This window comes from Myotis myotis, unplaced genomic scaffold (assembly GCF_014108235.1).
Source record: "Myotis myotis isolate mMyoMyo1 unplaced genomic scaffold, mMyoMyo1.p scaffold_m19_p_29, whole genome shotgun sequence".
Lineage (NCBI taxonomy): Eukaryota > Metazoa > Chordata > Mammalia > Chiroptera > Vespertilionidae > Myotis > Myotis myotis.
The window spans coordinates 2,472,460-2,488,020 of NW_023416334.1; the positions used below are offsets into that span (position 1 = coordinate 2,472,460).

Sequence of the window (15,561 nt, forward strand, 5' to 3'; positions counted from 1 at the left end):
ACAAATGTTTCTCCATTTCCTCAAACCCTCAGCACGTGATAACCACCATTCTACTCTCTGTTTCTATGAGTTCAACTTTTTATTTTTATTTATTTATTTTTTTAAAATATATTTTATTGACTTTTTACAGAGAGGAAGGGAGAGGGACAGAGAGTTAGAAACACTGATGAGAGAGAAACATCAATCAGCTGCCTCTTGCACACCCCCCCACTGGGGATGTGCCCGCAACCCAGGTACATGCCCTTGACCAGAATCGAACCTGGGACCCTACAGTCCGCCGGCTGACGCTCTATCCACTGAGCCAAACCAGCTACGGATGAGTTCAACTTTTTAGATTCCATGAAAGTAAAATCACACAGCATTTCTTTCTCCATCTGACTGTTCCATTTAGCATAATGTCCTCAACGTCCATTCACATTGTAACAAATGGCAGGATTTCATTCCTTGTTTTGGCTGAATAATATGCCATTACACACACGCACATATTTTCTTGGCCCATTCATCTGTTGATGAACACTTAGGTTATTTCCTTATCTTGGCTATTGTGAATAATGCTGAAATGAACATGGAGGTGCAGATATCTCTTCAAGATATCCTCAAATATATTTCTAGAGGTGGATTGCTGGATCATGTGGTAGTTCTATTTTTAATTATTTGAGGAACCTCCAAGTGGCTGTACCAATTTACATTTCCACAAATAGTGAACAAGGGTTTCCTCTTTTCTATATCCTCACCAACACTTATCTCATGTCTTTTTCTTCAGTGACATCCTAACAGATGTAAAGTAGTATCTCACTGTGGTTGTAATTAATTTGCATTTCCCCGATGATTAGTGATATTCATGTACCTGTTAACCATGTGTATGTCTTCTTTGGAAACAGGTCCTTTGTCATTTTTTAAAAAAATATATTTTATTGATTTTTTACAGAGAGGAAGGGAGAGAGATAGAGAGTTAGAAACATCGATGAGAGAGAAACATCAATCAGCCGCCTCCTGCACACCTCCTACAGGGTATGTGCCCGCAACCAAGGCACACGCCCTTGACTGGAATCGAACCCGGGACCCCTGAGTCGGCAGGCCGACGCTTCATCCATTGAGCCAAACTGGTTAGGGCACTTCGTCAATTTTTAAATCAGAATATTTGGGTCCCTTTGGGCTTCTGAGTTGTCTAAATTCCATATATATTTTGGATATTAACCCCTCAAGTTCAATTTTTTATATTAACCCCTCAAATTCAGCATTATTCAGGTTATCTATTTCTTCTTGATTGAGAAGAAATTTGTTTTTCAAGGAATTTCTCCATTTCAGCCAAGCTGTTGAACTTATTAGCACGAAGTTCTAATATTACCTTATTAGAATTTTAATAATTGTTGGATTTGTATTGATGTCCCCTTTTCAATCCTGGTATTGGTAATTCATGCTTATCTCTTCCTCCTCCCCTCCCCCATGTAGTCTGGCTAGAAGTTTATCAATTTAACTGGTGTTTTAGAGAACGAGGTTTTGATTTTTCTCTATTGTCTGCCTGTTTTCTATGTAATTGATATTCACTTTTATCCTTAAAATTTCCTTCTTTCTGCTTTCTTTGGGTTTTACCTATTTCCTAGATTCTTAAAACAGACTGAGACCTTTCTTCTTGTCTACTAAATTTAACGCTCTAAGTTTCCCTCTAAGTACTGCTTTAGCTGTATCCTCCAAATACTGTTTAATTTTAATTTTAATTCAATAAAAATATTTTCCAACTTCTCTTTTAATTTCTTCTTTGACTAATGAGTTACCTTAAGAAGTATGCTGCTTAATTTCCAAATATTTGGGGATTTTCTACATATCTTTCCATTATTGATTTCCTGTTTAATTCCTTTATGGTCTGAGAACTGTATGATTTAAATCCTTTAAAATTCATTGAAACTTGTTTTATGGGCCAGAATATGGTAAATGTTCCATGTAAATGCCAAAAGAATGTATGTTCTACTGTTGCTGGATGCATTGTTTTACAAATGTCATTTAGGTCCTTGAGGAACTGACCTTTTTATCAGATAAATGTCCTTTGTGCATGGTAATATTCCTTATTTTTTTTGAAGTTTACTCTGACTTGTAGTAACATAGCTATTACAGTTTACTTTTTAAAAAAATGTTTTTATTGATTTCAGAGAGAGAGGAGAGCAAGAGAGAGAAAAACATCGATGTGAGAGTGGAACATCAATCAGCTGCCTCCTGCATGCCCCCTGTCAGGAATTGAGCCACAACCTGTTCACATGCCCTGACTGGGAATCAAACCAACAACCCTGGGTGCATGGGACGATGCCCAATCTACTGAAGCATACCGGCCAGGGCTAGTGGGCTTCGTATAGTGCAGGTTGACCCTGAATGATACTGGGGGGCAGGTGGCCACAACTGCTTGTACAGCTGAAAACCAGCATATAACTTAAGTCAGCCAGCTGACCAGCTGACCGTCATTGAACACCACAGGTTTTTTTGTTTTTGTTTTTTAAATCCTCACCTAAGGATATTCCTCCATTAATTTTTAGAGCGAGTGGAAAAGAGAGGGAAAGATAGAGAGAAACATCAATTGGTTGCCTCCTGCACAAGCCCTGACCAGAGCCCGGGCCGGGGAGGAGCCTGCAAGCAAGATCTGCAAGCAAGAATCGAACCCAGGACCTTTCGGTCCACATGCTGACACTCAACCCACTGAGCAAAACCGGCTAAAGACAAGACAGGTTTTGGAACTGCACGGAAAAACTGAACTGCAGTCAATGGAAAAATTTTGTGTGTAAGTGGACCTATGCAGTTCAAATCATGTTGTTCAGGAATAAACTGTATATAACTGGGTTCTGCCTTTTCAATCTGATGATGTCTGTGTTTCAGCTAGACCAGTGGTTCTCAACTTTCAGAACCTTTAAATACAGTTCCTCATGTTGTGACCCAACCATAAAATTATTTTCATTGCTACTTCATAACTGTAATGTTGCTACTGTTAGGAATCATAATGTAAATATCTGATCTGCAGGATGGTCTTAGGCGGCCCGTGAAAGGGTCGTTCAACCGCCAAAGGGGTCGAGACCCACAGGTTGAGAACCACTGAACTAGACTATTTAAATCATTTATGTTTAATATAATTATTAGTATGATTTAATTTAAATCTACCATTTTTCCATTTATTTTCTTTTTGTCCCGTTGATTCTTTCTTCCTTTTCCTCCTTTTTCCTGAGTTCTTTTGTATTCAGTATTTTTTATATAGTTTGTTTGCTACAGATTGTGTTTCTCCTGATTATGAGTCAAGTTTTTCTGCTTCCTTGCATGCCTGGTAATTTTCTGTGTGTGCCTGGTAATTTTTGATGGGATGTCAGACATTGTATTTTTACACTGTTAAGTGCTGAATTTTGTTGTTCATTTAAGGAGGGTTGGCCTCTGTTCTGGCATGCAGCTGCTACTTACAGAGCAGTTTGATCCTTCCAAAAACTGCTTTTAAGCTTGGTTAAGGTGCTTTATTCTAGAGCCAAATTAGCTCAGATAGTAAGGCATGTTTCCGAGGACACTACCCAATGACTTGTGTATTACAAGATCTGTCCACAACGGTTAGTAAAAACGTCAACTATTCCTAGCCCCATGTTCCAGGAGTTGTTTAGCATGTTAATTTCCAGTATTCTTTCCCTGGCCATGGACATTTTCACCCAACACATGTACATAACCAAGGCTTGAAGGGACCTCTCTAAATATCTTTGGAGCCTTCTTTCTGTGTAGCTCCTTTTCTGGTATATCCTGTTCTATGACTTCTAACCACCCTGGCTTGGGCTCTCCAGTTCAGTTTATGACGCGTCAATTCAGCAAGACTATGAACTCTGTTAGGTTTTCCCCTACCTGCACTTTAGAAATTGCTTCTGAGAAGTGAGCTATGGATCACCTCAATGTTATCCTTCTTTTAAGGATTACAGCCCTCTCCTTCCTGTTGCCCAATATCTGGAAATAGTTGTTTCATTTAGTTTGCCAGTTCTCTAGTTGTTTATGATGAGAGGGTAATTCCTGTAGTAATTCATCCTTCAAAGGCAGAAGCAGAGGCTCTTTTATGTCTTTTTTAAAATACATAGAACCTGGAATCTAATGCTTTTCAGTTTTAAACAAGCTACATCAGAACAAAAATCATCCTTACCTTCGTAGACTTCTCTAATGGTTGATCATATTGCGCCTGCTGCATAACATCACTAACTATCATTTTAGCAATCTTCCAAGCTAGCTCTTCTTGGGCCTAAAAGAAATAATTGAAACTGTTGATAACAGTTATTTATTAAAAGAATCAAGACATACATTTCAGTGCTCTAAACACAATTGTATATGCATATAATTTCTACCTGTTTAGATAAGCACACTGCCATGTCTGAAAGAACCTGGGCCACTCTCTGGCTATGATATATATATATATATATATATATATATATATATATAAATATATATATATATAATTTTTTTTTTAAAATAAATTTTTTAAAAATATATTTTATTGATTTTTTTACAGAGAGGAAGGGAGAGGAATAGAGAGTTAGAAACATCGATGAGAGAGAAACATCGATCAGCTGCCTCCTGCACACTCCCTACTGGGGATGTGCCCGCAACCAAGGTACATGCCCTTGACCGGAATTGAACCTGAGACCCTTGAGTCTGCAGGCTGACATTCTATCCACTGAGCCAAACCGGTTAGGGCTGGCTATGATATATTAATATGCTACTCATTGTCGTCCAAAATCAGCTACCGGTACCTGACATGACACAATCTTCATGTTAGTTCTCAAAACAAAAACATTTTTCTTTCTCTACTCCCATCTCTCAATGTACTTTACTATTCAAAAAGGAGGCCTCCATTCCTGAAAGTAAAAATGACAGTGAGAAAGGAAGCTTTTGTGTCTACACTGATTACTGATGCCTGCTGTTTGATAGAAACTTAATTACAAGGTTATCTGTCAGTGGCCAGAATCTCTGGGCTGAAGATACCTCCACAGCCTCCACCAGGCAATTATGAGTTGTTAAGAAGGCCCACCCTTTCTTGTTACGTTCTGGGTAAGGGAGTAATGATATGCCACACTGGCTCAACATGGCAACTAAAGAAAGAGACTCTTGAAACCTTAATTAGACAAGGTGCTGCTTACAAACGGGCATCTCTTTACACTAAAAGTAGAATTTACCTCATCAGTATTTCCTTGCACCCATTTCTTCATAGCTTGTGAGAACATGGATCCTAGTAAACAAAGCCAAAGATGAATGTAGATTTCATGCATAATTTGACATTAAAAATGCTGTTAGGTACAAGCTACTTCCAGACATGGTGGACATCCTTTTTTTTTGGGGGGGGGGGGGGTACAATCTTCTCTAAAACATTAAGGAATACTATTATTGACAGAAACTGATTATGATGTCTCCATAATAGAGTATTTAACTGTCAAACATCATGCTTTGAAAAACCTTTGAAAACCTGTTTCTGAGTTCTGGATTTTTCTTCTATTTGATACAAGAAACTTCCATGTGGTGCTAGATTTGCAGCAAACTAAAAGAGCAAAAGCAAGCCATGGCTTAGATTTAATTCTGGGTAAGAATCTAGGAGATACAATCTACTTGTTATGTAAGCAAACCTTCCCGAGCAACTACTATACAAAAGGGCTTCAAGTGCAGATTACGCTGCTTGCTACATGCCGGATAAATGAGCTGAGGGCGTGGAGTTTTAAATAGTCATCCTCTGTCCAAGTCATAGGACCCTCAACTTCCTCGCAGACACACAAGCCTACCTCCAACTGTGCTCAGATGCTGAAAAATCACCAAGGCAGTAGGTTAGCCTCTATCTCCATGAATGAAATACACAGCCTGCCCTTTCATTAACACAAATAGGTTCAACTCCTAACTGCCTTAAGCCAAGTGGTTGGTAGATTATTTCTTAGGCAAGGTACAGATTAATTCAAGGGCTGGGACAGAACTATACATAGCATTCATGAAAAATACAAAACCTGATTCTCTGCACCCTCTCTTCAGGCTCACCCGCAGTCGCACTGTTGACAAGCTCCTACTTGCTAACACTCTCCCCTTTACTTTTACTCCCCCACCTCTGACTCTCCTCTGCGTATTCCCTCCTCTTTAACCTGGGCTTCTCCAAGATCCCATTCCCAGCCTTCTTTTCTCCCTCTTTGCTCGGTGGGGCATCTCATTGCCTCCTGTGTGTCTACCTTCCTTCAAAATGCAATAACTAAAACTGGTCCTTCGGTTTCAAACCCATGCTTACAAATTCTCCTAAATGCATCCCAAACTTAACATGTTCTGAATGGAGCTCATCTGTCTCCCACCTACTTTTTCTCATCCTCCACCTCAGAAATTAACTTAATCCTCTATTGAAAATTAACATAATTGTTCATCCAGGGAACCCATGTTTAAAAACTCAACCTGCCTCTCTCATTTATTCTCCATATGAAGTCTGTCACCAAATTCTACCTTAAATGCAGTCTCTTAAATTCCACCCTGGAAGTCTTATAAATCTGACCTTCTTTCTAATTCCTGCTAGTACTATCTACCTTCAAATCCTCTTTTTTTCCTATCTACATTATTAGCTAAACCCACTACCTGACTGGTTTCTCTAATACCAGTCTCTCCTCAACTCCAATTCATTCCTATACTACTACCAGAAAAATGTATCTAGTCAGTATTCTGCTTAGAAATCCCTGATGCCTATATGACAGGAATCGGGTTTCTCAATATGACATGAAAGGGCTTTCACAATACAGTGGGGCCTTGACTTACGAGTTTAATTCCTTCCGAGACCGAGCTCATTAAGGAGCTCATTAACTCAAATTATCAACTCAATGCAAAAAATCGGCCGAGAGACCGCTGGTATCTCAAAAAACTCGTTAGTCGGGACATTCGTAAGTCAAGGCCCCACTGTATAAGACAGCTTCCTCTCCCACCACTGCATCCAACACCAAGAACAGCCACTCCAGGGACCACATGTTCACAATACCCTTTAGAATTCCTTCCTGATACACTTTCACATTTCAAAGTACCTTGCTTGCCCCACAAGCATAGTTGTCATACTCTCAGAAGCCTCCGAGATACACCCTTCTCAAACTCAACCCTGTCCTCTGTGCTCTATTATCAGGGTTTCAAACCCAAACTGGCCAGGCCAGTGTTGCTCAATGGTTGAGCATCGATCCAGGAAGCAAGAGGTCACCAGTTCAATTTCTGTTCTATTCCAGGTCAGGGCACATGTCCCGGTTTGGGGCTTGATACCCAGTAGGGGGCATGCAGGAGGCAGCCGATCTATGAAGTTTCTCTTTTATGGATCTTTCTATCCCTCTCCCATCCTCTCTCTAAAAAGTCAATTAAAAAATATTTTTTAAAAAACAAACTGCAAATTGAACCTACAGACTGGCAAATAATGAACACTCTTTGCAGTAGCCCTCAGCAAAGAAGGAGAAGAAGGGAGAAGGGGAGCCAAATTGCAAACTGTTGTCAAAATGGTATTCTGAACCAAAGCTGGAGTTGCGGAGAAATCAAGATGGTGGCATAGGTAAACACCGGAGATTGCTGCCTCACACAACCACTTCAAAAATACAACTAAAAGACGGAACGGACATCACCCAGAACTATAGGAAGGCTGGCTGAGTGGAAATTCTAGAACTAGAAGGAAAGAGAAAAGCATACCGAGACTCAGAGGAGGAGCAGAAGTAAAATACAGAGGTACAAAGGCACATGCGGAGAGGGTTGGCGGCTAAGGACACGGTTGTCTTTTTCAATCGGGAGGGAGTCTCAAGCTCTGAGCTCCAGTTCTGGGCGAGTCTCTGGGGACCCAGACTCATACGGGAGAAGCGGGGCTGTCTGGCATCAGTCGGACCTTGAGGGCAGCTTTCTCACAGGGGTGCTTGCAGCGATTGCTGGGACACTGAGAAGCAGGGCCTCTGAGGGCAGGACTGAGAGAAGCCATAACTGCTCCCTTCGCCCTGTTGATCACCTGGGACACCGCCCTGCCCAAGCCACAGAGGCTTTTGCATATGAAAGCCCTGGCCCTTTGCAATCTGATAATTACCTAACAAACTGCAGCTGGCCCAAGGCCCCAGGGCAACTTACATTGAGTCACAGCTGGCTCCTGCTGGATAGCCTCAGGCAGAGGCTAGATTAGCACCTCCTTAGAGATCCAGGAGCCAGTGTGCCCGGTGGTCAGAGTGGGACCATCCAGATTGCAGCTCCTCGGATCCATAAAGGACACACTCAGGGGGCAGACTCGGTGAGCACCAAAGCCCCATTGAAGCAAGTCTTGCCCGGAGGGGTGTTCTCCAGCACAGAAATTTTCCCACTGCAGACACAGCTGATTCTCACAGCCAATTGGCCTGGAGGTCAATCCCTCCCAGTGATACCTACAACAATCAAGGCTTAACTACAACAAGACTGTGCACAAAGACCACAAGGGGGTGCACCAAGAGTGTCCTCCTCAGGTAATTGGGGAGGCTGAGCCACTGGGCCCTTTAGGACACCTAGCACACAAAGCCACTTTGTCAACACAGTGAAGCATAAAAAAATGAGGAGACAAAGAAACAGTACACAAATGACAGAAATGGAGGAAAGCAAACTACTGGATATAGAGTTCAAAACCACACTTTTAAGGTTTTTCAAGAATTTTCTAGAAACTGCCGATAAACTTAATGAGACCCTCAAGAAATCTAATGAGACCCTCGAGGTTGTGATAAAGGACCAACTAGAAATTAAGCATATACTGACTGAAATAAAGAATATTATACAAACCCCCAACAGCAGACTAGAGGATCCCAAGAATCAAGTCAAAGATTTGAAATATGAAGAAGCAAAAAACACCCAACCAGAAAAGCAAAATGAAAAAAGAATCCAAAAATATGAAGATAGTGTAAGGAGCCTCTGGGACAGCTTCAAGCGTACCAACATCCGAATTATAGGGGTGCCAGAAGAAGAGAGAGAGCAAGATATTGAAAACCTATTTGAAGAAATAATGACAGAAAACTTCCCCCACCTGGTGAAAGAAATAGACTTACAAGTCCAGGAAGCACAGAGAACCCCAAACAAAAGGAATCCAAAGAGGACCACACCAAGACACATCATCATTAAAATGCCAAGAGCAAAAGACAAAGAGAGAATATTAAAAGCAGCAAGAGAAAGAAACTCAGTTACCTACAAGTATCCATACTGTCAGCTGATTTCTCAACAGAAACTATTCAGGCCAGAAGGGAGTGGCAAGAAATATTTAAAATGATGAATACCAAAAACCTACAACCAAGATTACTTTATCCAGCAAGGCTATCATTCAGAATTGAAGGTCAGATAAAGAGCTTCACAGATAAGAAAAAGCTAAAGGAGTTCATCACCACTAAACCAGTATTATATGAAATGCTGAAAGGTATCCTTTAAGAAGAGGAAGAAGAAAAAGGTAAAGATACAAACTATGAACAACAAATACACATCTATCAACAAGTAAATCTAAAAATCAAGTGAATAAATAATCTGATGAACAGAATAAACTGGTGATTATAATAGAATCAGGGGCATAGAAAGGCAGTGGACTGACTATTCTTGGGGGGGAAAGGGGTGTGGGGGATGCAGGAAGAGACTGAACAAAAATTGTGCACCTATGGATGAGGACAGTGGGGCGGGGGGGGGGGGTGGGAAACAGGTGGAGGGGAGCTATGGGGGGAAAAAGAGGAACAACTGTAATAATCTGAACAATAAAGATTTAATTTAAAAAAAGAAAAGAAAAACAAAAACAAAGAAAACAAAACAAAGCTGGAGTTGCTTTTAATCTGCTATGTGATCCCTAACAAGTTACAATTTCCCTCACTCTCGACTTCTTCGTATATAGATTAAGGAGGTGGTATCCACAGATGTATCATCTAAGATTTGCATGAGCTTGAAAAATGGTAAGAAATCTCTACTGTATTGGGGTCTGAGAAGGGAGAGTGTGGCTCTGTGAATATTCTCAGAATAAGAACGTAATATGAATAAGAAATATTAGTATCCACGTCAGTTTTAAAAATGATTTTTAAATTAAATAATTAAAATAAATATGAGAGAAAATCTCTCCCAACTCTTCTAGATTAATTAATCCAATCAACAAATATGTAATGAGTGCCTACCATGTACAAGGGTTAATTTTTGAATCAGGGAATATAGTGTCAAATATGATAGACAAAATTCCTACTTTCAGAAAGGTAATATTCTAGTCATGAAAGAGAAAGAGACTATAAAACAAGTATGCAAGAAATGAGCAAGACAGCTTCAGCGCTCTCCCTCTCGGGAGCATGCGGCACCTTTCCTTGCCCCTCCTTTTTCAAACCCTTCTCTCTCCTATGCTCCAAGGGCCCTTTGTTTGCCCCTGTAACTTGTTTCCTGAACCCATTTCTTCTACAATTCACTTCTTCTATCTCTGCGACTTCCTAAATAAACTTTCTTTTATAAAAATAAGTTCAGACAGTGACTAAGAAAATGAAGAAGTGGTATGTGAATTGTCTGAACGATTTAGTTCATTTGGGCTGGGGAGTCCTCTCTGAAGGGAGAATACTGCGATGAGAAGGATCCAGGCGTTGTGAAAGCCATGGAAGGACTTTCATGGCCAGGAAACAGCTATGTGGAGGCCCTAACAGGGAAGGGACTTCAGAGAAAGCTTAGTCAGTGAAAGGAAGAGTGGTGAAAGGTAGACAGGGGATACTGGTAGGTTACAGCAAAGAGTTGCTAGGAAGCCATGGGGGAAGAGATGGGTGGGTGATTAAGCAGCAAAACATGCCGGTTAAGAAAATTCAAAAAGGAAAAGGTTATAATGAAAAGTAAAAGGTACCTCCCTCTCCTCATGCTATACTTTTGAGTGTATTCTTTTAAAAATACCATACACAACATCACCTAGAATCTAGGTCCTAGATGTACTCTAACCAAATCATCAAGACCTAAGTACAACTACAAGTTTACAAGAAATACAGGAGAGAAAGGAATAAACTAAATAATGCAACAACAACAAAAAATCCAGAAGGTTAGGCATTTTATAGGAAAACTAGCGTGACAGACTTAGCAGTCAAGGTCACAAAAAAATGGGAGTAAACTAGATTAAAATAAACCGACATTACTGGTACATCCTCTTGTTTATATCTTTGGCATCTACAGTGTCTGCACATAGGAATCATTTAAGTGCCTTCTGAGTCAATTCACTGAATCTGCAGGCTCCTACATTACATAATTTACTTGCCCCCCAAAAACCACAACACATCACTTAAAGAGACATCTAAACAACTAAAGGAAGCACCAGGCATACAGACTTATTTCGTCAACTGCAGACGTGACTATTCATTGTTCTACATAGGCATGTCTCAAATTAATAATGCAAGTAACTCAATGGATGGGCTTGCTGTTGGAGATATAATTCTGTTGCCTCTACCTTCAAATATAACCCAAATTTGGCCATTCTTCCACTACCGAATCCACCACCATCACCACGCCTTATGTAGACAGTAAGTAGGGCAGCAACATTCCCTACTTCTCCTCTTAAACTCCTACACTCTACTTTCCAAACATCTGTTAGAACCGCCCCTTTAAAACATAAATCACATCATGGCCTGCCCTGCTCCAACTTGCAATATGTCCCCTGCACTTTAAAGTCCCCGCCATGGTTTGTGGTAACCCCCCAACCGCATTTGCCTTCTGTTGCCTATCCTTTTCCTCACTCCTCTTCAGGATAAGGGTCCTGGAGTAAAGGCTTAATATTAAGTATAAAAACAGCACAAACCTTTTGATTTCTTTACATCAGGTTCAGGCTCAGATTCTCGGATGAACTGCCCCACATCACTGACTCTTCCAAATGTCATCTTCCTATGTAAGTATGAGAAGAATATAATTTCTAACAATTAACTTTAAATTAAAAAGAAAAAAAATCAATTTTAAGTATCTCATGTTATTCCAAGTGAGGCTTATTTTAAATAGAAAGCAAAATAAACTTAATTCAACACAATTTTATTCAAAATCCTAAAAAGGTTTATGAAACATGCCGAGTTAACAGTTAATTCACATTTCTAAAATTCAAAGATAAGAGAAAAGGCACAAGAATAGCCAAGGTAACTTTGTAAAAGAAGAGATAAAAAGGTAGGACAAAATGTCTCATAAATTACTAGTATATTACTATGCTATAAAGCTATAGTAAAAAAGCAAAATTAAAAGGCAAAGCACACAGTAAAAGGTCTTATTTTTAAGAGATTACTACTAACACATCTATATATATAAAGAGCTAGGGGCCGTCACCTCCGAAACAACCGAACGGACGACCGAACAGGCTGCGTGGGGCAACCAGGACGGCAAGGGGGTTATGAGGAACGACCAAACGACTGAGCAGCAGGCTGTGTGGGGTGACCAGGCCGGCAGGGGGGTTGCTGAGGAACGACCAAATGACTGAACAGCAGGCTGTGTGGGGTGACCAGGCTGGCAGGGGGGCTAGTGAGGGACAACCAAGTGAATGAACAGCAGGCTGCATGGGGCGACCAGGCTGGCAGTGGGGGCAGTGAAAGGCAACCAGACCGGCAGAGGGGGCACTTGGGGGCAACCAGGCCAGCAGGGGGAGCAGTTAGGGGCAATCAGGTCGGCAGGCAGAGGTGGTTAGGGGTGATCAGGCTGGCAGGGGTCCAATTAGGGGACAGGCAAGTGAGCAGTTAAAAGCCAGCGGTCCTGGATTGTGAGAGGGATGTCCAACTGCCTAAACCGGCAGCTGAACATCTCCCAAGGGGTCCCGGATTGGAGAGGGTGCAGGCTTGGCTGAGGGCCCCCGCACCCCCCGCACGAATTTTGTGCACCAGGCCTCTAGTAATTAATATTCATAAACATACAGAATTCCAACAAGTCATTATGAAATCATCCAACAGCCCAGCTGGTGTGGCTCATGGTTGAGCATCGACTGAGGTTTGATCCCGGTTGGGGCAGATTGTGGGCTAGATCCCCAGTAGGGGGCGTGCAGGAGGCAGCCGATCAATGATTCTCTCTCATCATTGGTGTTTCTATCTTTCTCTCCCTCTCCCATCCTTTCTGAAATCAATAAAAATGTATTTCAAAAAAATCACCCAACAGAAAAATGTGAAAATGAGATAAAGAGTCAATGCACAGAAGAAACACCCCAACAACCAACAAACATACCAAAAGAAGCTCTATCGCCCTGACCAGTTTGGCTCAGTGGATAGAGCGTCGGACTGGGGACTAAAAGGTCCCAGGTTCAATTCCGGTCAAGGGCATGTACCTTGGTTGCTGGCACAACCCCAGTGGAGAGTGTGCAGGAGGCAGCTGATTGATGTTTCTCTCTCATCGATGTTCCTAACTCTCTATCCCTCTCCCTTCCTCTCTGTAAAAAATCAATTAAAATATATTAAAAAGAAAAAGAAGAAGCTCTATCTCATGAGCAATAATACAAGATTGGTAAAAAAATGTAAAGTTTGATATTATTTAGCGTTGATGAAGATGTGGGGAAAATTAGTACCTTTATTAATGACTGATAAAAATGTAAAATGTACAGGTACTTTTAATGGTAAATTAGTAAGATCTATTAAAATTTCACATCTGCTTTTTGTTACAAGGAAGTATATAAAAGGAAGTGCTTCGCTATACTGGGTATAAACGTGAAAAATAAAAACAACTGAAACAATATCAAAATGACCAAATAGTGGCACAACACATTATGTGGAATATTTTGTCACAGTTATAAGCTATAATTAAAATTAAATGTAGAAACTATGACACAGTTAAAATGAGGTAACTCTATAAAACTCACTATGAATGAAAGCGCAAGATACATACAGTGTAATATTAACTACATAAAAATAAGCAAACAAAAAAAATACACTGTTGTAGAATGAAATAAACAACCAAGTTAATTCTAAAATACAAAGGAACAATTTTATTCCATTTTCTGAGTATTAGTTATACAGTCCATATAAATGATATTGGCATCTTTGTACTGTACTTTTCTTTTTGCTTTTAAGACAGAAATTTTGAAATCGCTAACATATGAATCAAATGAAATATGGACGAGACAGCCCAAAACATACCACACAAACATCACACGTAATCAATATCGCCTACGGTGATGGAATCATGATGTAATATTTGTGGAGTGCTTACTGATACCAGGCCATGTACTAAATTCTTTTATGTGTGATCTCATTTAATACCCTCAATAACCCAATGAAGTAGTAATATTATCCTCACTTTATAGATGAAAAACAAACACAAACAGATGAAGTAGCTTGGCAATAAGTGGCTGGGACAAGACTAAAACCTAGGAAGTCATTCCTAAGCCTTCACTCTTACCATGTTCCACTGCATATTATATGTAAACGTTCTGGGCGCATAATAATAGATTAAAATAGTTTAGATTAAAATGCAAAAAGATGCAAAATTTAATATACTTGATAAAATTCTAGACATGTGCCAAGCTTACCCTGCATACGTCCGTTGATATAAAGATTCTGGATCCAGACTTGCAGCATCCACAATTATTGCTTCATCAAAATTTTTCAGAATTTTAACACTAGCTTTTTTCATACTGGACTACAACAGAAATTGTAAAATTAGTGGTATATTATTTAGGAATCAAATCACTCCTGGGTTTGGAATATGACAGATTGGTACAAATCTTCAGTGTTTGAAATATATGTAATTTTCATTCAACCCATCATTACTGTGATGAAACAGCAATGATTCTGAAATGTAACACCAATATATAACTACAGGGGGAGTGCAATATTAAAATGCACACCATATGCATTCACATGCCAAATGTTTTTCTCAAGTTCCCACAAATGTGCTGCCTTATAGCATTATGTTCCCATTGGTGCAAAACTCCCATCCACCCATGCATATGCATCTTGACTAATACATGTGAAGCTCAACTTTTACAAGATAAGCCTGAATGCTTTTGATTCTCAGTGAGGCCATGTGACAAGAGAGAAGCTGAAGTTAACTTTCTAAATTAACCAGTTAAGTAAGTGTAATAAGTTCCCCTCCACCATTCTATGTCCCCACTCCTAATTCCCACATAAAAAGCAAGTCAAAATGGATAGACCTATGAAATACAGAGCCATGGTTTGACCCAGAAATTCCACTTCTAAAAATTCAATTACAGATGCACATGCAAAATGACTTATATACAAGATTATTCACTGCAGCATTGTTTAAAATAACAAAAGACAGAAACACGCCTAATATCCACAACTAAGGTGTAGGTTAAATTAATAAAATAAATAATTGAACAGATACTTATACACATTCTTTGGGGGCGAAGGTGAGGAAAGAGCTCTTTTTTTGTAGCCAAAAGGGCACAGAATTAAAAAGAAAAGAGCCCCAGCCGGTTTGGCTCGGTGGATAAAGCGCCAGCCCTCTGATTGAAAGGGTCCTTGGTTCGATTCTAGTCAAGGGCACGTAATTTTTTTTTTAAATATATTTTATTGATTTTACAGTGAGGAAGGGAGAGGGATAGAGAGTTAGAAACACTGATGAGAGAGAAACATCGATCAGCTGCCTCCTGCACACCGCCCACTAGGGATGTGCCCACAA

General features: G+C 40.1%; 1 protein-coding gene across 12 annotated transcripts in view; it reads right to left on the bottom strand.

Moving 5' to 3' along the window:
• LOC118649389 (A-kinase anchor protein 10, mitochondrial) overlaps positions 1 to 15,561 on the bottom strand; it is a 226,142-nt gene that overhangs the window by 137,101 nt on the left and 73,480 nt on the right. For all 12 annotated transcript variants that reach the window (XR_004965634.1, XR_004965633.1, XR_004965635.1 and 9 more), the window contains exons 11-14: positions 14,447 to 14,556; positions 11,759 to 11,841; positions 5,172 to 5,224; positions 4,145 to 4,240 (exon numbers count right to left, since the gene is read on the bottom strand). Coding sequence is in view for 6 of the 12 variants with exons in the window: in XM_036296394.1 (XP_036152287.1) it covers positions 4,145 to 4,240; positions 5,172 to 5,224; positions 11,759 to 11,841; positions 14,447 to 14,556 (342 nt within the window). In the remaining 6 variants the exon portion in view is untranslated. The remainder of the gene's footprint in view (positions 1 to 4,144; positions 4,241 to 5,171; positions 5,225 to 11,758; positions 11,842 to 14,446; positions 14,557 to 15,561) is intronic.